The 23,635-nt window shown below is 44.6% G+C and overlaps 1 protein-coding gene across 3 annotated transcripts; it reads left to right on the top strand.

Moving 5' to 3' along the window:
* Positions 1-3,764: 3,764 nt before the first annotated feature.
* Positions 3,765-23,246, top strand: ACOX1 (acyl-CoA oxidase 1). 3 transcript variants are annotated; one of them, XR_003904349.1, is made up of 14 exons: positions 4,459-4,620; positions 10,681-10,841; positions 13,615-13,722; positions 14,498-14,617; positions 14,748-14,863; positions 15,244-15,413; positions 16,478-16,640; positions 17,032-17,222; positions 17,468-17,647; positions 17,775-17,880; positions 18,041-18,184; positions 18,327-18,533; positions 19,391-21,050; positions 21,200-23,246. XR_003904349.1 is itself a non-coding variant. In XM_029926848.1 (13 exons), exons 1-13 carry the CDS (start codon positions 4,556-4,558, stop codon positions 19,439-19,441), a joined length of 1,782 nt encoding a protein of 593 aa, XP_029782708.1. In that variant the 5' UTR covers positions 4,459-4,555; the 3' UTR covers positions 19,442-23,246. The 3 variants fall into 3 exon arrangements, 2 of the variants coding, with proteins under 2 accessions (XP_029782709.1, XP_029782708.1); XM_029926848.1 differs by having other exon boundaries at positions 19,391-23,246; XM_029926849.1 differs by lacking the exon at positions 10,681-10,841 and having other exon boundaries at positions 3,765-4,620; positions 19,391-23,246.
* Positions 23,247-23,635: the final 389 nt, after the last annotated feature.

Below are 23,635 nucleotides of genomic sequence, written 5' to 3'. Positions count from 1 at the left end.
AGTGCATATTTTCACCCCACTTTAACGTTATGTGCCTGAAAAACAGTGTTTACTTTGTGTCGAAGCCCTTTAAAGGGATGCCATTTGTGGAAGGCCGGTAGCGAATGGAGATGCTGCAGGTTTGTTCTTTTTTCCTTCTCAGGAGTCAGTACCAATTTCTTTGGTTGAGACATCTCAACTTTGAGTGATTTGAGTTGCAAAATGACTTGGCTCCTGGTAAGAAGGAGGCTTGTTAAATGTAGAGGCAGCATTTGGAATGATTAAAGCAAAAATTTTTTTAACGGTTATTTATTTTTGACAGAGAGAGAGAGAGAGTGTGAGCAGGGTGTGGCAGAGAGAGAGGGAGACACAGAATCTGAAGCAGGCTCCAGGCTCTGAGCTGTTAGCACAGAGCCCAACACGGGGCTCGAACTCACGGACCATGAGATCATGACTTGAGCTGAAGTCAGATGTTTAACCGCCTAAGCCACCCAGGCGCCCCCGGGAACAATTTTTAGTTGCAAGACCAAACAAGTATCTTTGATCAGTAACAGATTGTCTTTCCATATGAGAGTGTAGGTCTGGAGTTTAAAATAATGGAAATGTGGGGTGGATGAAGATTTCAGAATTGAACGGAAACCATTCTAAGAGCTTAGCGTTCTTAAATCTGGTGGCCGTGTGTTTTAAATGGCTCTTGGCCCCAGGAGACCTCGAAGAAATATGCTTTGGTGCTTATCCTGAAAAGAGTATGTGCTTTTTCCAGACCATCCATTTTTCGTTGTGTTTTGTTTTTTAGTTAGAAATAAAAGAAGCACTTTTTTTTTTTTTACTTTATCGAAATATTCTGTAATTACATGTTCTTCGTACAAGATCCTTTCTTCGACCTGTAGCCTCTCTTCCGCGTCTTGTTTACCCCCGGGCACTTTGTGTTTCAGGTTTCCACATTTTAGAAGGATTCCATTGTTTTCTATCAGTAAAGATTAAATGACAGGAATGGTGTATATTCAGGAGCCAAGAAGAATGGAGCATGTTACAAGTTCTGCCTTTGTGTAGTAATAGAAATTTCTCCCTTATTCTACTGCTCCTAGTACATTCGGCGTCTGATGATTTCCAGTCTGACCTGGTTATCATTGTGGAGGGTGAAGTCAATTACTCTGGTCATTAGCACTGCCTGGAAACTCTTTCCGTTTTAGTCATAAAGTTACGATTTCTTTGTCAGAACCTTGCCAGTGTTCTTTCTTCACTTTTGAAGTTTGTATCTCATCGCGGCTCTGGGAATATGGAGGCAGAGGCACTCCTAGATGATTATGTGCCAGAATTACTTGAGTTGGGTTTTATGTAAAACTTAAAAAAAATTTTTTTAATGCTTTATTTATTTTTGATACAGAAGAGACAGAGCATGAGAGGGGGAGGGGCAGAGAGAGAAGGAGACACAGAACCGGAAGCAGGCTCCAGGCTCTGAGCTAGCCGTCAGCACAGAGCCTGACGCGGGCCTCCAACCCACGAACGTGAGATCTGACCTGAGCCAAAGTCGGAGGCTTAACCGACTGAGCCACCCAGGCGCCCTGTAAAACTTTTAAAGTTAGGGAAAAAAAATTTTTTTGAAGCAACCCCCAAAAAAGAGGTTTGCTTTGTTTTGCTTTTAAACGGTTGATGCAGTGGGTCTCAGAGTTGGTTAGGAGATTTCATAATCAGTGGTGGTTCAGAGCGTGTAACCAGAGTGGAGTGAAGTCACAATGAAGTCGAACAAGTTCCTTCGTGTTAGTTAAAGAGCAGAGGACACGAGCCAGTTGTTCTGTCCCTCGTTTTTCGTGATACAGATCTCCCTGTTTAGGAAATAGAGAGTACAAAGTTTAACTCACCTTTTGATATCCTTCCAGCGTCCCTAGGATGGGGCAGGGAGTTCTACTTTTGCAAGAAAGGGAATTAAAGATTAATCTTGGCGGTTCCTGAATGCCACTGAGTCCAAGCCCGCCTTCAATTGTACCTCCCACCCATGTTTCTGCTAAGAAAGAAGAAATGCTGCCAGTTAACTATGACATACTATTAATTGTGAGATGCAGCTGACTTCCCACCTGCCAGAACTGGTGAAATACAGTAATATTTCTGTTTCTGGAGATGTTGAGCATGTACTGGTTTCTTTACAAGTATTTCTCCTATCAATAAATTTCACACATGGGAATATTTTAAAGTTGGTGGAATATTAGTAAAATACTGAGGTTTCTCGATTTGAGCAGTAAAAGAAGTGTGCTCTCCAGTCCTCAGTGTAAAAACCTTGCTCTCTGGGGAATGTAAAAGTCGTTTCCCTAATCTCTCCTATAGTTTTGTCGTTTAACCGTCCTGTTTACTACGAAAAGAAAACTGTAAAATGTTCTTAAGAGTATTTAACATTCTAATGAGGCTCAGCCATGGGTTTTGTTACTCTCTTCAAGTATTTTTTTTCACGTTTTTTAATTTATTTTTGAGAGACCGAGAGAGACAGCTCAGGCAGGGGAGGGTCAGAGAGAGAGAGAGGGAGACACAATCCAAAGATAGGCTCCGGATTCTGAGCTTTCCGCACAGAGCCCAACGTGGGGCTCGAACCCACGAACCATGGGATCATGACCTGAGCCGAAGTCAGATGTTTAACCGACTGAGCCACCCAGGCGCCCCTCTCTTTTTAAGTTTTTAAAGCTGATTCTGTGAAAAGCATTTTCAGGGGGGATTAAACGTAATTTAAAAACAAGCCCTGGGATTTTGTTCATGAGTTGGTTTTCAGGTCTCTTCAAAAGAATCTCACTGCGTTTATTAACGTGAACATTGGCCAGTCTTTGTCTCGCGTCAGGCATTTTTTCCCTCTGAGTTTCCCAGAATTATATTGTGTCGGTAGCATCATTTCGTGAACCCACAGCCGCCTCACTTCCCTCCAGGGAATGGGAGTGTCTTATCTTACCACCGCGCTTAGCACTTAAATTACTGCTTCTGTTTCTCAGAAACTCAGCTAAGTCCGTTTCCTCTTTTAGGAAAATATGACCATTAAGGAATGTGGTGGTGCTCTTACCTCTGGGAGAAGGATTTCTGCATTTATCTGCCTCCTCAGGCTGTGCCCCTCGGTCAGCGAGGCGGGCGTTACTTCTCTGCAGTGCAGCAGCAGAAAACTCCCGTTGGTCCAGGTTACTTGGAAGCTGACTCAACTCACTTCTCCTGTTCATACTCTCCTTTTCCCTTTTGGTCTCCATTTAGTTTAAATTGGTATTTGATACTGGTGTAAAAATTCTAGAACCTCTGGGTTCTGACGTTCCTTGGATCCAGGCACCCCTTCTATGTTTCTTCGTCTGTTCCCAGCACCCCTGAGAGGTGATCTTCCAACCTGAAGGTGGTGGGACTGGTTTCAGGGCCTCCCCAAAAGTGAATTGGCAGCCCTCCCTGTGTTTTCATTCATGCTGTCCTCACTGGACAGACCAACATAGACGGGTGACGCTGCTTCCTATGTGTTCCTTGCAGAGTTGTGAAGAGCAGTTGGGTGACACTTGTTTTGTACTCTAAGACAGACAGAACAAAGTAGACCCCTGTATAATCTCTTAACAGCTTAACAGCGTAGCCAAGCCGACCAGTTGATGTAATTGTGTTTTGACTATTTCACAGATTCGGTTTTATTATTTATTTTATTTTGAGAGAGAGCACACATGTGCAAGCAGGGGAGGGGCGGGGAGAGAGTCTAAAGCAGGCCTCATCGAGGGCCTCCGTCTCCCGACTGTGAGGGCGAGGGCGAGGGCGAGGGCGAGGGCGTAACCTGAGCCAAAATCAAGAGTCAGGTGCTCAAGTGACTAAGCCACCCAGGTGCCCTCATAGATTCTGTTTTATGAGAAGATGGTTGAAGCCTGAATTTCAGTATGATTGGAATTCCTTTCATCTGGAGCGATTATCAGAACCATCAGTGATAAATGTTGAACATTCTCACGTTACCTACTTACCCATCTGTAAACTCAGAAGACCTTTAGAGATCTGTGGTCCGGCCCTGGAGTATATATTTACTATCCTCAGTGTTTTTTTTATCTAGGGAAAGATGAAACTATTCTTTAGACACTTTTGTGTACAGTCCTACAAATAAATGTCTTATGTATGGAGTTCCTTCTGATTTTCAAAACAAGTGAAACCTGAAAATAAACACACACACTCCAAAGAATCCAACCAAACCAACAAATGACACCAAGAAAACAAACAAGCAAAACACAAAGAGGTTTCAAGCCTAGAAAACATGAGTAGAATTTGCTTCCTGGATGAAGTGTAGAATTAAAGAGGAATTCTGGCCTTGGGCCAGATACCACTGGATTTGGCCTTTTTGGTGGGAAAATGGTAAATTTTTTATTTAATGTCTTAAGAGAAGGGTTCAAATTGTCCTAACCGTAGTCTCTGAGAGCCGTGGCTGGCTGGCAGGAATGGGTGGTGGAATGCAGTTTCTAGAGTAAGGCTGAGATTCCTTTTCTCTTCTCTCCTGTAGAATGCATTTGGTCAATTTTGTGGAACCTGTGGGCCTCAATTACTCCATGTTTATCCCCACCTTGCTGAATCAGGGCACCACTGCTCAGCAAGAGAAATGGCTGCTCTCCTCCAAACGACTCGAGATAATTGGCACCTACGCCCAGACGGAAATGGGCCACGGTTAGTCCACATTTGAGGGTCCGTGGGTCACCCACCAGGACTTCAATTGGCAAATGACCGCTGGTGTTCAGTTCTTCCTGCTGCTACCCTTTTGGGATTGTCTCTTTCAGATGTCAAACCTTAAGCAAAAGCCAGCTTCTCGTTTTCTCTTAGGGCATTTCCCGTCCAGGGCTCTCCTCCTCCACTGTTCCTTCTAAAAGCCTTTTTACCCCTGCGTCACATGCCTCATTTTAATGGCCATTGAGCCGTTAGGAAAGATAGGGTTGAAACATGGCAGAATGGCATTAATGTCTGATTATACAACATGACTTTGATGGGAATTCCTGAGAGTGTTCATGTCTAGCAACATCTGGAAGTTGCCTCTCGGCTTTAATGAAGCTGAAGATGTGGAGTTTCTGGGCAGGGCGGAGAGTTAGAGCATTTAAGTGTCTTCCTCTTTCTTCCGTCGCCTGCTGGCAGGACTATAAGGCTGTTTGGGAAAACGTTCATGATTCTCTGCATTTGCCTACAGCAGTCTTTTCATTATACCTTTTCCCTTTACATGTTTTTGCACTTTGTATTATCGGTCATTGGTTAAATTGTTCATAAATGTCCTACTTTCAAAAAAGGTTTGTGCTGGATCTTCAGGTGAAAGAGGTTTGCTCTCATGGACAAGGCCATTGACAGGTTTGGGGGTTTTGAATTTGAGCTGCCCAGACTCATTCCTTAATTACCATAGTGCTTCCATTATGTAAGTGAGAAGAGGAAGGGATGCAGATACCACGAAAACTTCATTTTTGTGTGCCTTTTATTTGTGAGATGTTCTTTATCATAATCTCCGTGAGAGCCGCGGGTTGGCTTACAAACACCTGGCCAGGACACCCAGCGCTTTAGCTTCAGGATGGCCAGTACTAAAGTAACCTGCCTGAGGGCAGGAATATAGCACTCAGCCAGTCTTCCTGCTGGGGGAGGTGGTGGAGAGAAAGAGGGAGTTTTGTAACCTTGAAATAGTTTTGTGGTACAGAACCCTTTGTTCTATTTTTTTGTATGCAGCACTGTGGAATTTGACTTCTAGTGATGCTATTTATAGGAGGCATAAAGATGTAAATTACTCTGAGGCTAGATGGGCCTGAGACATATGGGTCTAACCCTTCCGCCTCTGTAAAGTACATTGTTAATTATACTTGCCCTCAATTTTGAAAGAGAAGAGGAAGGGGGGGGGGGCTTGAAGTTTACCGGCGTGAGGAGCCCAGAAATTGGGCTGAGATCCTATGTTGTTCTGAGTGAGTTTGCATTTGTTAGTTTTCCTTTCCTTTACTGCTTCTGGTTTTCAGATATTTTTCTTGTACTTGAACCAACTTTGTCTTAAATCTCTGTATTTTAGAGAACCGAGTTGTGAGCTGAGGTCTTGCTTCTTGCTGGCATCTTGTTCCTTCATTTGGCGTTTGCTGTGCCTTGTCCACTGCTGTTCTCTTCCAGGGGCACCAGGCCGTCGGTTCATTCGCATCCTGTGACAGACAGTATAGCCTCGTGTAAGAATAAGTCCTTCAACATTAAGGAGACTGAAAACAGAGCAGACTGTGCAGATGGAGGAGCCCCTGAGCCCCTGGAACACTGATTGGTCAATGGTGATTATCTAAAGGGTTGTCGTAGAATTGGCTGTCACTTTGAGTTTGGGACGCTTTCAGCTTGAGGTGGCTGCTGAGACGTGAGGAGATGGTATTGCTCAGGCTCATTCCAGGATTGTTGAGAATCTTAAAATTCAGTTCCTTGCACGAAGTCTTGGTCACCTGCTTTCTCTTTTCCCTCCTCTAAGTACTCACCTGTCTGTATAGGCACATAAGCCGAACACACATTTGATCTGTGGGTCTGTGACCTTCAATCAAAGGCAGGGGTCGGGGCAGAGGGGCGCGCCCTCTCTGTGGGGTTCTGGTGTTGAAGGGACTGTCTGTGGAACGTGCTCCAGTGACGGTCATCCTGGCCATACCTTTCTCTGGGTCACAAAGCAGGTGGTATGTTTGGTCTTGACAGATAGTCATTTCAAGTTCTGGCCACTTTACAGCAATTCTTCTCGCTTTGTCTTCTGTTGTTGTGATTTAGGAAGATAGAGCTTCTATAATCCATCGTTACCGTCCGGGAAGATGGGTGAGCTATGCCTGCACCTCCCCATCTCTCATACTCATCTAGGAACAAAAGCACCTTTGTTCCTTTGAAACTTGAGAAATAGATCGTAACTTGATTGTGTAAGCCACTAGTCCTTCTCCACTTGTGCTTTCACTTTTCGGTCTCCTGTTGGACTTCCGAGTCCTGTTGGACTCTTTCTTCCTAGTGGCTCTCTTCCCTGTTGGACTTCTCACGAGACATGCCCCCAAGGTTTTCTGGCTGTTCTCGTTTTCCCGCTATTGTTATTAATAACAACATAAACTTCTTTATTAAAAACTGTGTCCTTTAGGGTTATGCCTTTGGAATATCTTTCTCATATGCAAATTACTGTATTGAAAGGAACATTATGTAGCCTTCATTTCATAGTTGAATGCAGAACCCTTTATAGAATACTCAGCGACTTACCAGCCTACTGTGTCTCCGTACTCCCCATCAACATGGTTACTTAAAATTTTTTGGCTACTTTCATATCTGAGAGTTAAAGTTTTAATTTTCCAGTGCCAGTAAACCTGGATGTTATTACATGTTTTGGCTTACCGTATATATTTCCTGTGTATCAACTGGGTTTTTCTCCTTTGAGTATTGATTGAATAGAATCTGCATGTCGATCTTACACGATTATATTGTAGTCTTCCAGTGTCTTTTCTGTTGCCTTCCGTTTTGTTAAACATTTTGGCCTTCTGTATTGAACGTATCCTTCTCTGAGTAGGTTTAAAATTTTTCCCCATAGCTTGGATAATTATTCTCTATTTTCTTCCAGTTTTGTTTGCTTGCTTGATGTGTAGTGCTTTGACTTGTGTAAGGTATAGAGTGATGAATGAATCCCTTACTAATTTTGTTTTATTCACTGTGTTTTCCCATTGTTATATTCTTTCTAGCTCTTAGAGTTTTATTATAAGAGGTTTGATTTATTTCCGGAACCTTAAAATATATTAAGTTGATTTGTCCCTTTATTTTTCTCACAAACATCATAAACTTTGGTTCATTATTGCTTTGTAAGATATTTAAAAATCTGATAAGATATGCCTGCTGTTGTTAACATTTAAAAACCCACGTGTTGGTGAATTCTGATCTTAATTTGTCAAAATCTAAGTTATATTCTGCAGGAATTTCAAATTTGTGTTACATTAAATCCTTATATTTCCTTGGGAAGTATTATCTTTATTATAATAAAGGACTGACCTCTTGGCCCAGGGTTTAGCAATTTCTTTTTTATTATTTGTATCTTCTTTTATCCTATTAGGTATTGATTATTTTTTTCTTAATTAAATCTTTAATATCCTGAACTAAGTTACTTAAAAATTTTTAAATATTTTGTTGCTTCTCTTTACTGATGTATAACGGTCCTAATGGATAGGAATGCAGTGGGCTTTTTTTCCTTATAGCCTACAGCTTTTCTATATTCATTTATTATTGATGATATTTTGTTGTCGATTTCCTGGCATTCGCGTCATGCAGTCCGTGGAGATGCTATTTTGAGTTCTTCCTTTCTTACATTTATCAGTGTAATAATTTCGTCCCCAGCATCGGCTGCCAGCCTCTCCAGCCCCATATCAGGGAGCGGAGGCCAGGCAGCCCTTTCAGTGGTAAGGTTTTAAAAGAATTGACAGCAGCGCTTCACCAAAGTAAAATGTTGGTCCTTTGTAATTTTAAAATAAATTATTTTAAAATAATATATAATCTATCACACGTAACCAACTTTTGCAACAAATACTTAAGTAAAAAAAATTAAATAAAAACTCTTCAGTTTTTATTTTCTCCTTGTAACGTGTCTAAATTTCATCCACTTATGAATAATCCTTATTCTTAGTCACAAGAGACCTTTTTCTCGTAAAAACATTCTTCGGTCTCAAAATGGTTTCTGATTACAATACCCCTGGCCCTATGAAGTGTATTTTTGTAACCTTGGCATTTGTGACTCCGTTATATGGCACCCTGATGCAGACCCCTCCCCTGAGTCTGATGGGCTGCTGCAGAGTGGCCCTGCCTTTAGCAGCAGTTGCCCTGGGTTCTAGTGATTCACGGGATTCTTTCAGCGCTAAGAGTGGCTGGTCCCAGGCCTCAGTTTTCAGCCCTGGTTCAAAGGGTTTTCTTCTGTCGGGTCCTAGGTGTACGTTTATTTTTCTTCCTAGGCACCATCTTTTTCAAAACTGGAGACAGTGGCATTCCTGTTTGTGAGTGAAAGCCTTCTCTCATCCCATGAATGTGTTTTTCTGAGGATTTCCACTATTTTTTTAGCTTTTTATTTTGAAATGATTATAAAGTCATAGGAAGTTGCAGAAATAACACAGAGAGATTCCACGGACCTTTCACCCAGTTTCCACCAGTGCTGACCTCTTATGCGATTTCCATTTGCCGCGTTCTGGGATAGCTGCCCCGGTGTGGGCAAGGTCTTCTGGGCTCCTCATGGTGCTCAGTCCCGACTGCACTCGGACGAGAACTGCCCTGATTAGAAGATGTGATTAGGGGGTGGGATACTTGTCCTCACTCTGCCGTTGTCTTCTTGATCCGAAGGCACCTAACTCACCTCAGTCTAATTTTGTAAAACGAGCACGTCAGTCATATGTCAGTCACATGTTCTTTGATTTTTATGTGATTGGATAACTGAAAACCCAGCCACCCGATTGGAAGACATAATCGATCAGCCCTTGCCTGGGCGGTCTGCCCTGGTTACTTCCCTCCTTACTTTCTGAACAAACAGGGAAATTGTAAAACCGCAGTGTTGTGTAGGTTCGTTTCTAAGAAAACAATAAGAGCAATATGCAGGGGATTATGTTGAGTTGGAAGTTAAATAGAATGCCAGCAATGTGGAAAAATAACAAAGGCCTATCAGTCTACTTCCTATTGGAAATAAATTTACACAGAAGTCTAAGCCACCTGCAAATTTTAAATGGAAAAGAATGACTTTAGAAAGTGGATTCTGGGGGCGCTTGGCTGGCTGAGTTGGTAAAGCATGTGGCTTGAGCTCAGCATCATGAGTTCAAGCCCCATACTGGGTGTGGAGCCTACTTAAAAAAAAAATGAATAAAATAAAAAAACTTTTAAGTGGATTCAAAATTACTAAACCTGAGATGTTTATTATCATTAGTGATCATTCCTATTTAACCAGCCTGTTATGCATGATTCTATTATTTGTTATTTGTAATTATTACTGTGGTCTTTACTAGAAATTGCATGTCTTTTATTTCTGCACTTAATTACTGGATGAAGAGCACTGTCCATTTTTGTATTAAATTCTTTCGGAGGGCATGGCTGGATATTTGTGAGGAATCTGAATGAAACAGCCACATTGATGTGAGGGACGTGGATCTGCGCTGGATGTTTTATGGGCCAGTGCAAGGATGCCAGCCTGGAAGCGTGATTGAAAATGCATCTGGGATGGAAACCTACTTGACAATAAACTAGATTAAAAAATAAAAAGGAAGTAAAATAAAAGAAAATGCATCTAGGAGGAACCTCTGTCTGGGGAAGCATATTGTGGGTCTGAGAGGACAGAGTCCCCCGTCCCACCTTCTCATCAGGGAAAATCACTGTACAACTCAAATCCTCCATTCCATTCAGCCTCTTCCCACTGTGTATTTCTGGTTTAACTGCAAGCCCGCGCCCTCTGCCTGACGCGCGCAGTTCTGTGCTGCTCGGGCTTTGGAGCCGGAAGCCAGTCCTCACCCCAGATGAATGATCCGAGAGCCGAGTAGCCTAAGAAAAAACTTCTCCCCAACGTAAGAGAAATGGAATTTGTCAAGAGTGTCTGAAAGCAATACAGAAAGGGGGAGTGCTCCCATCCATGATAAACCACCCAGCTAACCCAGACTGAAAAAAATGTTTTTTTCTCCTCCCCCTTACTCTGTTCACATTGTTGATTTCTCTCAAACCTGATGACTCTTCTCTCAAATGCCCATCCTTGGTGTTTCTTCGAAGTTTTGTGCACCGAGGGCGGCCTGAGCCTCTGGATCTTCACTTGGGCATGTTCTTGCCTACTTTGCTTCACCAGGCAACCGCGGAACAACAGGAACGCTTCTTCATGCCCGCCTGGAACTTGGAGATCATTGGCACTTACGCCCAGACAGAGATGGGCCATGGTACGGTGCATTCAGTCTACCTTCTGGGTGGGTGGGGCCCCGCAGGCTCAGCCAATAGGGAGAGGCCACCACGTCGGCAGTGGCATTTCCGCATCCTGTGATCTTTCTGCAGGGTCCAGGTTTTTCACGTGTACGAGTCTTGGTGTAGACATTGCTTTGGTCGGGGGAAATGAAAGGTTATACTATCACAGAGATAGGCCGATTATTCTTTTTCATGGTTCCCCTCCAGTGGGTCAAGGATTGGTTCACTGAGTGGTTTTTCGAGTTCACTGGAGTTGTGTCGAATTTGTCCGCATGTGGAATCTGAAGCCATCTTTGTTTCTTAGTTACTCTGATTACCTTTACTACCGATGCCTTAATGAGCTTGCGCAAATTCCAGAAGAAACACAGGCGAATGGTACATGTACTCTTTGATTTGCTTCAGGGAAATGAGTGGCTTTATATAACCGTAATGTGTTTTATTTTTATTTATTTATTCTCTCCTTTTTAAATTTAGTTTTAAATCTACATCCAAGTTAGTTAGCATAGAATGCAACGATGATTTCAGAAGTAGAGTCCTTAATGCCCCTCACCCATTTAGCCCATCCCCGCCCCCACAACCCCTCCTGTAACCCTGTTTGTTCTCCATAGTTAAGAGTCTCTTGTGTTTTGTCCCCCTCCGTTTTTATATTATTTTTGCTTCCCTTCCCGTATATTTATCTGTTTCATATCCTAAAATCCTCATATGAGTGAAGTCATATGATATTTGTCTTTCTCTGCCTAATTTCACTTAGCATAATACCCTCTAGTTCCATCCACATAGTTTCAAATGGCAATGTTGCATTCTTTTGATGGCTGAGTAATACTCCATTGTGTATATATACTACGTCTTTATCCATTCATCCATTCACCCATCGATGGACATTTGGGCTCTTCCCATATTTTGGCTATTGTCAATAGCGCTGTTATACACATTGGGGTACATGTGCCCTTTCGAAACAGCATACCTGTATCCCTTGGATAAATACCTAGTAGCGCAATTGCTGGGTTGTAGGGGAGTTCTATTTTTAATTTTTTGAGGAGCCTCCATATTGTTTTCCAGAGTGGCTGCACCAGTCTGCATTCCCCAGCATTTTATACACTGACTTTTTTGTGCCTTGATTCAGTAAAGTTCTGAAGTTGGCTTGGCCAAAGGTTATTAAAAAAATAAGATAAGCCATATACTTCCAGGCACTTGGTTTTGGAAACAGCGGATGTCCCTGTTATCTGGTCTGAATTGGTATCTGTGTTTGCTCTTCATTTCCTTCTGTCTTCTCTTCTCCTACTTAGAGGTTTCTGAACATCTGGTCTAATGTATGTTTGCCACTTGCTCCTTCTTTCTGTGCAGCTTCATCTTGACTTTACAGCTAATTTGGTACTTGGTGCTGAGCCCTCTTTTACGAGATTTTCACAAGACTGAAAGTCAAGTGCTGTTTGGCTGTGCATTTGCAAACAATTTGTCACTCTCTGTTCTGTTACTGTATTACTTCTCTTTCTATAAAAAATCCTTTGGTTAAAAAAAATCTTTGGTGAAATGAGTCTTAGAGTCCAGTTCCTTGATTCACACTCGGGAAGGTTGTGGATCACTCATAAAGTGGCCATTTTTGTAATTCAGCTTGGCAGTTTCTAAATGTTTCAGAGTTTAAGTGTTTAATGAGGTCTGTTATTATCAAACCAGTCTGGTAAAAGGCCTTCAGCGTTTGCTTCAGGATAGTGTTATTAGAGGGAGGGTCACTTAGAACATTTTTCCATAAGTGTTTTCAAAGAATTTTGGCACGTTTATATTAGGATCTGCAGCGTGAATCCTTGTCCGTCTCCAATAAACACATGAAACCGGGGACTCTTCCTTGTCACACTAATGACCCAGCCAGATCCACGTCGAGGCGGCCTTGGACATCACAGGGTGCGCTCACACCTTATCATTTGACCTTTAGAAATCCCAGATAGTCACTGTTCCAGGTCTTTTTCCCCAGAGTGGCTATAGTTTTTTTTAAGTCTCATTTTCTGTTCTAGCCATCCCTCTGAAATAAGTCCTTAATGTACAAGAACTTTGGCTGGAGTGTCTTTCTGTTGCCTGTTATCTTAGTCTTCATAAATAGAGAAGTCCAGAATGTTGAGCTGGTGCGGTAAACACAATCCGTGAGTTGACGTTGGCGTACTAAAACTTGGAGGTGTTAATTTGAAGGGGCAGTTAGTGTCCCTATTACGTTCATGTCCTGTGATCTTCTGAAAATACGATTCTAAAATGCCTTTATGTTTTCTTCTCGTTGATCTAAATAACGTTACAAAGCCACTGTCATAGAGGTGAATCAATTCAAGTGTAGAAATAGAACATGTTTAATAATTTATATTTTCAACTTAATAGGAATTGTCTGGTTTAAGTATAGGAAAGTATGGGGACGCCTGGCTAGCCCCATGTTAAGGTGTAGGGTTTGTTTGTTTATGTATTTATTTTAAATTTTATGTTAAGTACCCAGTGTGGGGCTTCAACTCATGGTCCTGAGAACAAGAGTTGCAGGCTCTACCAACTCAGCCAGCCAGGCACCCCCATAGAGTTTTCTGTGAAAAGAAAAAAAAGGAAATTAATGTATCTTGGTTATCAACTATTTGTAGCTCATCTACAAATATTTTTTTGCAGTTAGATTTTGTTGTTTTCTGAGCCGTTTCTAGAGCTGAAAGGAGGAGGCAGGAAATTTAACCGTGTGCTTGGTTTTGCCTGTATTTTATCCAAAGTGATTGTAACTTGTTTTCTTAGGAACTCATCTCCGAGGGTTGGAAACCACAGCCACTTACGACCCTGACACTCAGGAGTTCATTCTCAACAGCCCTACTGTGACCTCCATCAAGTGGTGGCCTGGTGGACGTATGTGACGTTTTTAGCATTTCTTGGGTGTTTGGAAGAGTCGTTACGAGGTTGTGTGTGGAATGTAGAGGTTGTACAAGATCATTTTGAAATCTGGGAAACACTCTTCAGTCTTACACTCTTCTGAGCTGTTTCACAGTCTCTCACAGGGCGTGTGCTAGATATCTTTCATTTACAACACACAGAGAAGACCGCTTCTTACTTTCTTTTCTAATTTTTCTTCCAAACAGTCCCATCATTAGCTTGGTTTCCTTGGTCAGTATTTAAAGTAATTTAGTATTCTCTGCTTTGTTATAATTAATTTAAATGTAAAGAGCCACATGTGGCTAATGTTCTAGAAAGCATTTCCATGAGGCAGAAAAAGGAAATGAATTAATGGTCTTATGGTCATCTTAAAAAAATTTTTTTTATGTAAACAAATGAAAAAAGTAGAAAAGAAAACAAAATCTTTTTTAAAATGGAGGATTACTATCAAACCAACAGGCTGTACACCTTAAACTTATGGTAGGTCAATAATATGTCAATAAAATTTGTATAAAAGCATTTATACATATATCAAGCAAAGGATTACTTTATCAAAATTCAGTACGTTTTCGTAACTGTCAGCTTAAGTGGATTTCTTTCCGAAAACTGGGTGTGGTGTTGTCATAGGCTCTGGGTGCACTTTATTGACCACGTCTGGTGTTGAACATACGGCCTTTCCGCATCCTTTCTGTCCTTTGAAGGTGTCAGGATGCCCGTGCTCACTTCTGTCTCATTCCCTTTGCGATTACAGTCGGGAAGACTTCCAATCACGCGATAGTTCTTGCCCAGCTCATCACAAAGGGGAAGTGCTATGGCCTGCACGCCTTCATCGTGCCGATCCGTGAAATCGGGACCCACAAGCCTTTGCCAGGTTAGAATCGTTCATCTGATGCTGAGGTCACTTCCTTCTGCAGAAAGTGTAATACGCAGCCGAAGAGGCCAGGGCCGGCCAGGGATGGCAGAGCGTAAACACCTTGTGACTCTCCTGTCCTCTCCGGTAGGCATTACGGTTGGCGATATCGGCCCCAAGTTTGGCTACGATGAGATGGACAACGGCTACCTGAAGATGGACAGCTACCGTATTCCCAGAGAAAACATGCTGATGAAGCATGCGCAGGTAGATTGGGAGGAGCGGAGGGTCAAACGTGGGGTTTCGGCAGCTGCTGACAACCGTGGGGTTAGAAAGGTCCATTCTCCTAGAAGGTAGTAACATGTTTGTATTTCTGATGCTTTTTTCATTAATGACTGTGAAATCACAAGCAGTTGGCAGGTATGAGGAGCAGATTCTAGTTTGCTAAACCGGCGGGTCTCAAACGTTTCCATGTGTCAGAATCACCCGGAGGCCTGTTTAAAGTGGATCAGGATGCGGACCGAGATTTTGTATGTCAAGTTCCCGGCAGACGCTGCCGTTCAGGGGAGCACACTTTGAGAATCCCAAGCCCACGCTGTCCGTTGGGTTTAAGAGAAGGAAGCATCAGTCCCATGTTCTTTGTCCAGGTGAAGCCTGATGGCACGTACGTGAAGCCCGTGAGTAACAAGCTGACCTACGGGACCATGGTGTTTGTCAGGTCCTTCCTCGTAGGAGAAGCCGCTCGGTCTCTATCCAAGGCTTGCACCATCGCCATCAGATACAGCGCTGTGAGGCATCAGTCCGAAATCAAGCCAGGGTAAGGGTGGCATCAGTGCTGGAGACCCACCTTTGACCCCGTTCGCAGATCAGCGTCTCTGAACGAGATCGAGAGAACACTCACCGGCTGTGCAGTGAGCTGACGTGGCAGTGTGCCGGGCCTTAGGGGACCCACGAGAGTAGCCACCTTATTTGTGACCTTCCTAGAAAAACAGTAATATTACTTGAGCTCTACAAATGAAACGTTCAGAACACAAAAGGCAATTTGTGCTACTAACAACTGTGAACTGGGTTCCATGAAAGTGGCGTGAAACTTGATTCTCTCTTGGATTCCCAGCCGTAGTTCTTACTGCTGCCTCTCACTTCAGTGTGACTCCCCGATAACCTTTCTAACTCTTACGGAAGGAATAAAGAAATCAGGGGCGCCTGCGGGGCTCAGTCGTTGAAGCATCCGGCTTTGGCTCAGGTCATGATCTTACAGTTCATGGGTTTGAGCCCCGCGTCGGCCTCTGTGCTGACAGCTAGCTCAGAGCCTGGAGCCTGCTTCAGATTCTGTGTCTCCCGCTCTCTCTCTGACCCTCCCCTGCTCTCTCTGTCTCTCTCTCTCTCTCAAAAATAAGTAAAACATTAAAAATTTTTAAAAAAAGGAATAAAGAAATCAGCAAGAGCTGACCTGCTTAGATGTCAGATACTTCGTTCTCTGCATTGAGACTTCTCCGGAACTGTGGTTAAAATAGTCCGTTCCACCATCTAGCATGTTAGACGTCCTTATTATCGCCTTCCTTCGGCGAAGTTGACTCTGATTCTGTGTGTTGCTGTGAGATGCAGTTTCCGTAGTCATACTGCAAAGACTTAAACACGAACTTCACAGCTAGAAAATTCCTTCACCTAAGCAGCTCAGCAAGGGGTTGAGAACATGGTCTTCTGTAGCCTAACAACCAGGTTTGACTGGTGTGCCCCCAGGTGGGTTCTGCACCCCGTTTCCCCTCTGTAAAATGGAGAAAATAACAGCTGCTGCCATATCTCAAAGTGTGTAGACGAGTCTGACACGTACTGAGTTCTATGTGAGTGTGTACTTTTTCTTTTTTCTTCTCTACCGTTCAGTGAACCAGAACCACAGATTTTGGATTTTCAGACCCAGCAGTATAAACTCTTCCCGCTCCTGGCTACTGCCTATGCCTTCCAGTTTGTCGGCGCGTACATGAAGGAGACCTACCATCGGATCAACGAAGACATTGGCCAAGGGGACCTGAGTGAACTGCCCGAGGTACGTGTTTACCCATTCGCCTGTGGGCACCCTTCCGATTGAGATTTGCCTGTTGGATAATGAATGTCCAGAGAGAAGGAACTGTTGGGATTTCTGGAAAAGAATCCGTATATTCTCAAAAGATACAGCCATTTTTTTTTTTTTTAGTTGTAAGTGGGTCACATGAAGGTACGTGGGTTTTGTTTTAAGCTTCAGAAGTCCTGTACTGTGTCGGTCATTGGTTGATCAAAGGAAAATAGCTGGTGACTTTCTGCCAAGCAGGAAGTTGGGAAGGGAGGGTGGGAACATTAATTCAGGCTGTTGACATGGCCGTGCTCCGGCTCGCACGCGTGCCACGTGGTGTTGCGAGTGGCCGGCGGCGTCCCCCACGTTCGGCGCTGTCCCCCTCCAGCTCCATGCCCTCACCGCCGGGCTGAAGGCGTTCACCTCCTGGACGACTAACGCTGCTATCGAGGCGTGTCGGATGGCTTGTGGCGGGCACGGCTATTCTCACTGCAGCGGCCTTCCGAACATCTACGTCACTTTTACCCCCACCTGCACCTTCGAGGGCGAGAACACTGTCATGATGCTGCAGACGGCGAGGTGAGAACCCGATTCGCCGTCTCGCTCTTGTCAACGAGGTCGTCTTCGTCGGACCCTGGTCCCGTGTCTGCTCCTCACGTTGTAGTTGTCCCCCTGATCTGTGGTTTGCCTTCCATCCTGACCCACTGTTTTTATCTTGTGGTCAGACGAGTAAGAAACACCGCTCACGCAGCTTAAAGTCACCGCGTTTGCCTCTGTGTCACGGGAGCGTAGGGACTGAAGGCACGTGTTCTGGTGGTTTTTAGGTTCCTGATGAAAAGCTATGACCAGGTGCACTCAGGGAAGTTGGTGTGTGGCATGGTGTCCTACTTGAACGACCTGCCCAGTCAGCGCATCCAGCCACAGCAGGTGGCCGTCTGGCCGGCCGCGGTGGACATCGACAGCCCCGACAGCCTGACGGAAGCCTACAAACTCCGTGCAGCCAGGTGAGCCCACGCTCGGGAGCTGGACTCGGCGGCTGGTGGGGGGGGCTCTGGGGCCTGATGGGAGGGCAGGCAGCCTGAGCACTGCTCGCCCTGGCCTGCAAGTTCGTGTTCTTTCGTTTCTCCACAGATTAGTAGAAATTGCTGCCAGAAACCTTCAAAACGAAGTGATTCACAGAAAGAGCAAGGAGGTTGCATGGAACCTAACTTCCGTTGACCTTGTTCAAGCAAGTGAGGTCGGTGGTCATTCTCCCTCCCTCCTCCCTCTCTCCCTCCTCCTTCTCTCCCTCCCTGCCCTTCACCCCGCCCCATTCCACCCCGCTTCATAGTGCAGAAACCCTAGTTGCTGTGTGCTGACTTTTTCAGACGTTCTCTTGTTCTGTTCTTTGCACCTAGGCGCATTGCCACTATGTGGTGGTTAAGCTCTTTTCAGAAAAACTCCTCAAAATTCAAGATGAGTCCATCCACGCTGTCTTGAAGAACTTGTGTCTCTTGTACTGCCTGTATGGAGTCAGCCAGAAAGCAGGCGATTTTCTGCAGGTCAGCGTTTGCTGAATTTAAGTCCGTTTCTTTGCCAGAAAACAAATCGTTGTGTGCTTTACAGTGGTGTGTGTGCATACACACACCGGAATATCTGCGAGTGTACACGGGTGCAGGTTTGTTGGCTTTTTGTTCACCTTAGGGGAGCATCATGACGGAGTCTCAGATCACCCAAGTAAACCAGCGCATCAAAGAGCTGCTGACTGTGATTCGCCCCGATGCTGTCGCTCTGGTTGATGCCTTTGACTTTCAGGATGTGACCCTTGGCTCTGTGCTCGGCCGTTACGACGGGAACGTGTATGAAAATCTATTCGAGTGGGCCAGGAGGTCCCCGCTGAACAGGGCAGAGGTAGGCGGGGCCGGCCCCTTGGCCTTTCGGGATTCTTCACGTAAATACTAGGCTGGGGTGAGGGGCCTGGGTGGCTCCGTCTGTTAAGCTTCCGACTCTTGACGGCCGCTCAGGTTCATGAGTCTGAGCCCCACGTCGGGCTGACAGCACAGAGCCCGCCCGGGATCCTCTTTCCCTCTCTGCCCCTCCCCAGATCACACACGTGCGTGCGCTCTCTGTCTCATAATAAATAAGCATTAACAAAAGATAAAAAATAGTAAGGTAGGAAGGCGTGCAGAGGGACTCACTCACCTGCGTGAAAGCTTTGGAAGCTCCTGTGGCCACTTGGACAGTCACTTTATTTGAGTTAACAGACCCAGAAAGGAGCCTGGGTTGTCCCCACAGTTTGCGGGGTTTTCATTTCCTTGACTGTTTAATTGCTAACTGAAATTTTGCAAACATTCTCTTTCAAAAACATAGAATACATGGACCCATTGTCACTCTTCAGTGACCTCCTAGTGGCCGATGTGTCTCATCTGAGTCCCCTCCACCCCTCACCCTCTCTCCCCTTGGGATTATTTTGAAACAAATCCAAGATACCAAATAATTTTATCCATAGATTCTATTCCAGTAGGTTTCTCTAAGAGGTATGTTTTTTGAAAACATAACCCAGAACCATTCTCCCATTCAAACAAATGAAGAATCATATCATGAACTACCCAGTCAGTGTCCAAATTCCCTCATTGACTCCATTTTTTCTTCCCCTTTAGTTCTTCGAATCAGGATCCAAATAAGGTCCAGATAATTTCTCAGTTACAAGTATGCTGTTTTACTCCGCAAGCTCGTGGTCAGTAATTTTCTCTCTCCCTCCCCTGCAGGTCCATGAGTCTTACCACAAGTATTTGAAGCCCCTGCAGTCCAAGCTCTGAAGCGTCCTGACGCGAAGGATCGCTTGCTCCAGAAAGCAGCTGTACCCTACCCCCCACGTGCGCCACACAAATCTGCTTGGGATCTCTATCAAATGCAAAGAGCTATAGAGCAAATGATAAATTGAGCCCTTTCCTCTTCTTATAAATGAAGTGGGAAAAAATGGACAAATTTCGGCGATTAAACGAGAAAACCAGATGTGTTTTAAGTGCAATTAACACTGCAAGAGACAGATCAGGCATCAGCAGAAGCTTTAAGAAACGCAGCATGACCCCCGCGTGCAGTGCTGCTGGTCCCCATAGGCCATGACTTGATAACTAGCAGAATTTAACTACTGAGTAGTTAATTATGTTCACCTCTTAACTGCTAATCACTGGATATATACGTGTTTTTAAGCAAAGGTAGTTTTTAAACAGGGTAGCTAACAACCCTTCCCAGCTTTTCTGTTAAACGTTCCTGTCGTGGGCCCTGGCTAAGCAGCGGGACTGAAGAAAAGGGATGCGGGGAAAGAATCTACTCAAGGAATTTAGTGTGAGTGAGTCTGCGCCGGACACACTGACGCACCCGCCTGCCCCTCTCTGCCGACCTGTTGTTTCCACCTAACTCTTCACACTTTGTTTCCAGCAAGAGTTCTTCAGCACAGGCCTAAAACACAGTCACTGTCCTGTGTGATTAGGGGATAACCTTCCTCCCATTTGAGGAGTCCCTAAATTATTGGTGCAGTAACATTGCAGCTCCCTGTGTCCCAGACGTCTTGGGACAGGGCAAGAAGCAGAATCCTCTCTGCATCCGACTTCTGGCCACTGATGGCACCTCTGGCCACGGTGTTTCATCTCCCGCCCCTTTCTCTGTCCTGAAAGGGAGCTAAGAAAGGAAAAGACGGCGTCCCAGTTCCTTCGTAGGAGAATGAGTATGGGGAGAGCGGTCTCGGTTATGGTTGCTGTGACTGGTGTCGGTACTCACTGGATATTCTGGAACAATCTAGATTTTTCAGTAGGCTGTATTACAGGGCTTAGAGGTTATGTGTTCAGCATTATAAAATAGAGGCATCACTCAGGCCACCTCTTCTGCCAAGGGGTCGCATAGAAAACTCCTCTGACAAACCATGTCTTCTGATTTTGGATGTAAATCATCAAATCAAAATAATCATCGAAACTGTGGCTAATGGATAAATGCCAGTTTCACAGAATCTCTTACTGTACATTGGCTTTATTTTCCGTCTGTTCCTAGGAGATTGATCTGAATTGCAATATTGTCCTTTGAGCCAAAATCTAATTTACACAATCATTCTGCGTTTTAAAGTTAAACATGTACCTCCTAACCAAGTTTCTTCTTAAAATCGATATAAAGCAACACATGACTTGATTTCTTTTCCTTTGTTTTGTTTTTTTCTTTTACCTGGTGCCTGTATCTGTAACATCTGCCTCATGAATCCAGTTGTTCTGTAATCAGTCTTGAGCATGTCGGATGATTCAGGGAAAGGTCATTCCCACCTTGGGACCCAACATAAAACCTATCCCAGGGGAGCCGGTTACATGACACTTCCGGGTCCCCCAGAAATGCTGTTGACAGAAGCCTCAGTCCTTCCACCAGGAGAGCTGCTTGGGAATCGTAAGCATCTGATGATGTCCTTGGAATAGATCTTGACATTAGTTCAGATTCTGGGAAATAACACGGTAGATTTAAATTGCTTAACATCGGCCTGTTAACGTGTAGAATTGCCTCAGAACTAGTGGTTAATCTGAATACCTTGTTCACAGATGAGCATCTGTGGTCGGGACCTGATCCAGCTGCATTGACCTGGGATCGATCTTAGCAGGTCCGAGCAAGCTGCAGACACGATAGCCACCTTCAGTCCAGCACCTCGAGTCTTCTTTAAAAGCGAAATCTGATACTTGATATGGTTTTTTTACCAACATGGGGATTTTTGTCTTGAACATTTATTCACTGTAATCTAAATATAGTAAAACCTCTCTGATTTGCACTGTCACAAGGGAAAGAGAATGCCACATAATTAAACATCAGCTGAAATTTAGAACTTTTAAGGGACGGTTTTATAAGGTTATCAGGTTCAGTAAGAACAAAACGGGCAGGAGTGAGGCCCGTGGAGCAGATCCGCTCTAACTCCGCCGTCACCGGGGCAGTTCCGCAGCGGCCAGGGGCCATCTCGCCGGTGCAGGACGGCGTGCTTGCTGCCTCTGGCCAGGGAAGCCAGGATCCGGGTTAGCTCTCCCTACGAAGCCGGTCTTCGCTACAGATAGGTTTCGTCTCTGCCTGGTTCTTTGGTGAGCCGTTTTCACAGAAAGTACAAAGCTACGTGCTGTTCTCCAAACCGATGATAAACACTGAGAGAATGGAAGAGGCTTCTGTTCTACTGATGGAAGCCCTTTTTAAAAACTACTATGAACAGAACTCAGACTTGGAAATTTGAGGTTTAATAGGACTTTGCTATTTGTAACGGACGAAGGTGGATGCTCCCTGAAGTGTTTGGAGCTCCGCTGGATACATACACGCCGAGGAGCATTTCAGTGTTTGGACATCAGTGATGGCAGCACAGCTGGTTCCACGGCCTTCGGGGCCCTTCACGTTCTTGTCTCCAGGTCAGAGCAGTGCTGCGGCTCAGCTTAGCTTCAGAGCATTGGCTTAACTGCAGCCTTCGCTGTGTTCCCATGCTCTCCGGGAACCCCCTGCCTGTGACTTCAGGTCACACACACCTGGAGGCATTTTACAGTTCCTAACGCCAACATGCTACATCTTATTTTGTGGGTTTTCTTTAGTGCAGGGCTTTGGCTGCAGAGTAACTCTTCCAATTCACGGGGAACGGAAATTCTTTAGATGACTGCGGCCCACCAGTCTCTCCTGCCCCTTTCTGAGCCCTTTCCATCTGTCTGACTAGGAAAGGAGATTAGATGCACATGTTCTAACCTTTATAAATGTGGCAGGTCTGCCCGGGTGACCAGTGCCAGGAAATAGGTTCTTCTCCGTGAGACCAACAAAAGTCTGTTGTTCATTCTCCTTACTCAGGATAAAGGTTTTAATCGTTTTCATGAAATAATACAGAGGTCATTTCAGCTAACTATTGAGTAGTCCATTCTTGGAGGATTTGACCAAGTCACATTGTCAACTAATAAAATGACTTTATATTTTAAAATACCACTACTAGACTTCTGCTGTTAGCCGTCCACTAAATTGTTCACTATTCCTGTGCTTCGTGATTATAAACATAGAAACATGAACATTCAGAGTTATCAGGTGTTAGCTGTTGGCAAACTTACAAATTCGTAGATCTCTAGGGGTTTTTGTTTCATTTTTACTTTGCTTTACATTTAATTGGACCATTGTTTATCTTAGGAAGATCATGAAAAATTGGGGAGTGATTTTAAGAATTCTGAACCAAAATAAGTTGTTTGGCCACAATCCTGTCGACTGTTTCATAGATTAGGTAACAAATACATGACCTTCCACATCATGTTCAGACTATTCCTTTGTAAACATTTTATCTCCAATCGCTGTGGGTTCAAGGAAATTGCTTGTATTCTTCAGAGTGTACCTAATTCCCTCTTACTGTTAGGGTCTGTGTTTGGTTCCTACCTGACAAGATGCAGTTAGCATGTGTTGTTACCCATCCGTGGCAGAACCTGTCAGTAGAGGTGGGAGCACCGAGGAGGTGCGGGGGGGTCTAGAACTTGTGAACTACGGTTAGACAGCCGTGCCCTGCCAGCCCTGTTTGGCATGGGCTGCGGGTAAGCGCTTTTTCCTTTGTAAAGTTTGACAAGACCCTTAATAAAACCTGTAATTAACACAAAATGCCTTACGTGCCTTTATTGGGTGGCGGTGTTTGGATTCTATTCTGGCTCCGCACCTTTGATTTTCACAATTGAAGAGGGGGGGGGTCATAGCCACTTCCCGAAGTTTCGGGGTGTGGGATACATAGATAATTGTTCATGGTTTCACACGTCAATTTCCCAGTCTTAACACATTTCTCACGCCCTCCACCCGGCCACGTCAGCTTTCGGATGAGTGCTGAAGGGTTAAGTGTTGGGTCTTGGAACACTTACCCAAGGAGGGCCAAAGAAAGAATCCGACCGGCCTTGGAGCCGGGCGCCCTCCCCAAGTGGCGTGGAGGCAGCTCCTAGCAACGCGCAGGGCCGCAAACAGAGGCCTGGCCTCGACTAACGGCCGCGGCGGGCACTCTG

The sequence above is a fragment of the Suricata suricatta genome, chromosome 17, assembly GCF_006229205.1.
Source record: "Suricata suricatta isolate VVHF042 chromosome 17, meerkat_22Aug2017_6uvM2_HiC, whole genome shotgun sequence".
Taxonomy (NCBI): Eukaryota; Metazoa; Chordata; class Mammalia; order Carnivora; family Herpestidae; genus Suricata; species Suricata suricatta.
This window is presented reverse-complemented; position numbering and strand designations above follow the sequence as displayed.

Bases quoted from the DNA above. Each gene is read 5' to 3' on its own strand.
- ACOX1 (XM_029926848.1), top strand. From the start codon at position 4,556: ATGGCTGCTCTCCTCCAAACGACTCGAGATAATTGGCACCTACGCCCA. The intron at 14,618-14,747 runs GTTAGAATCGTT...CCTCTCCGGTAG, and splicing joins GACCCACAAGCCTTTGCCAG to GCATTACGGTTGGCGATATC. The intron at 16,641-17,031 runs GTACGTGTTTAC...GTCCCCCTCCAG, and splicing joins ACCTGAGTGAACTGCCCGAG to CTCCATGCCCTCACCGCCGG.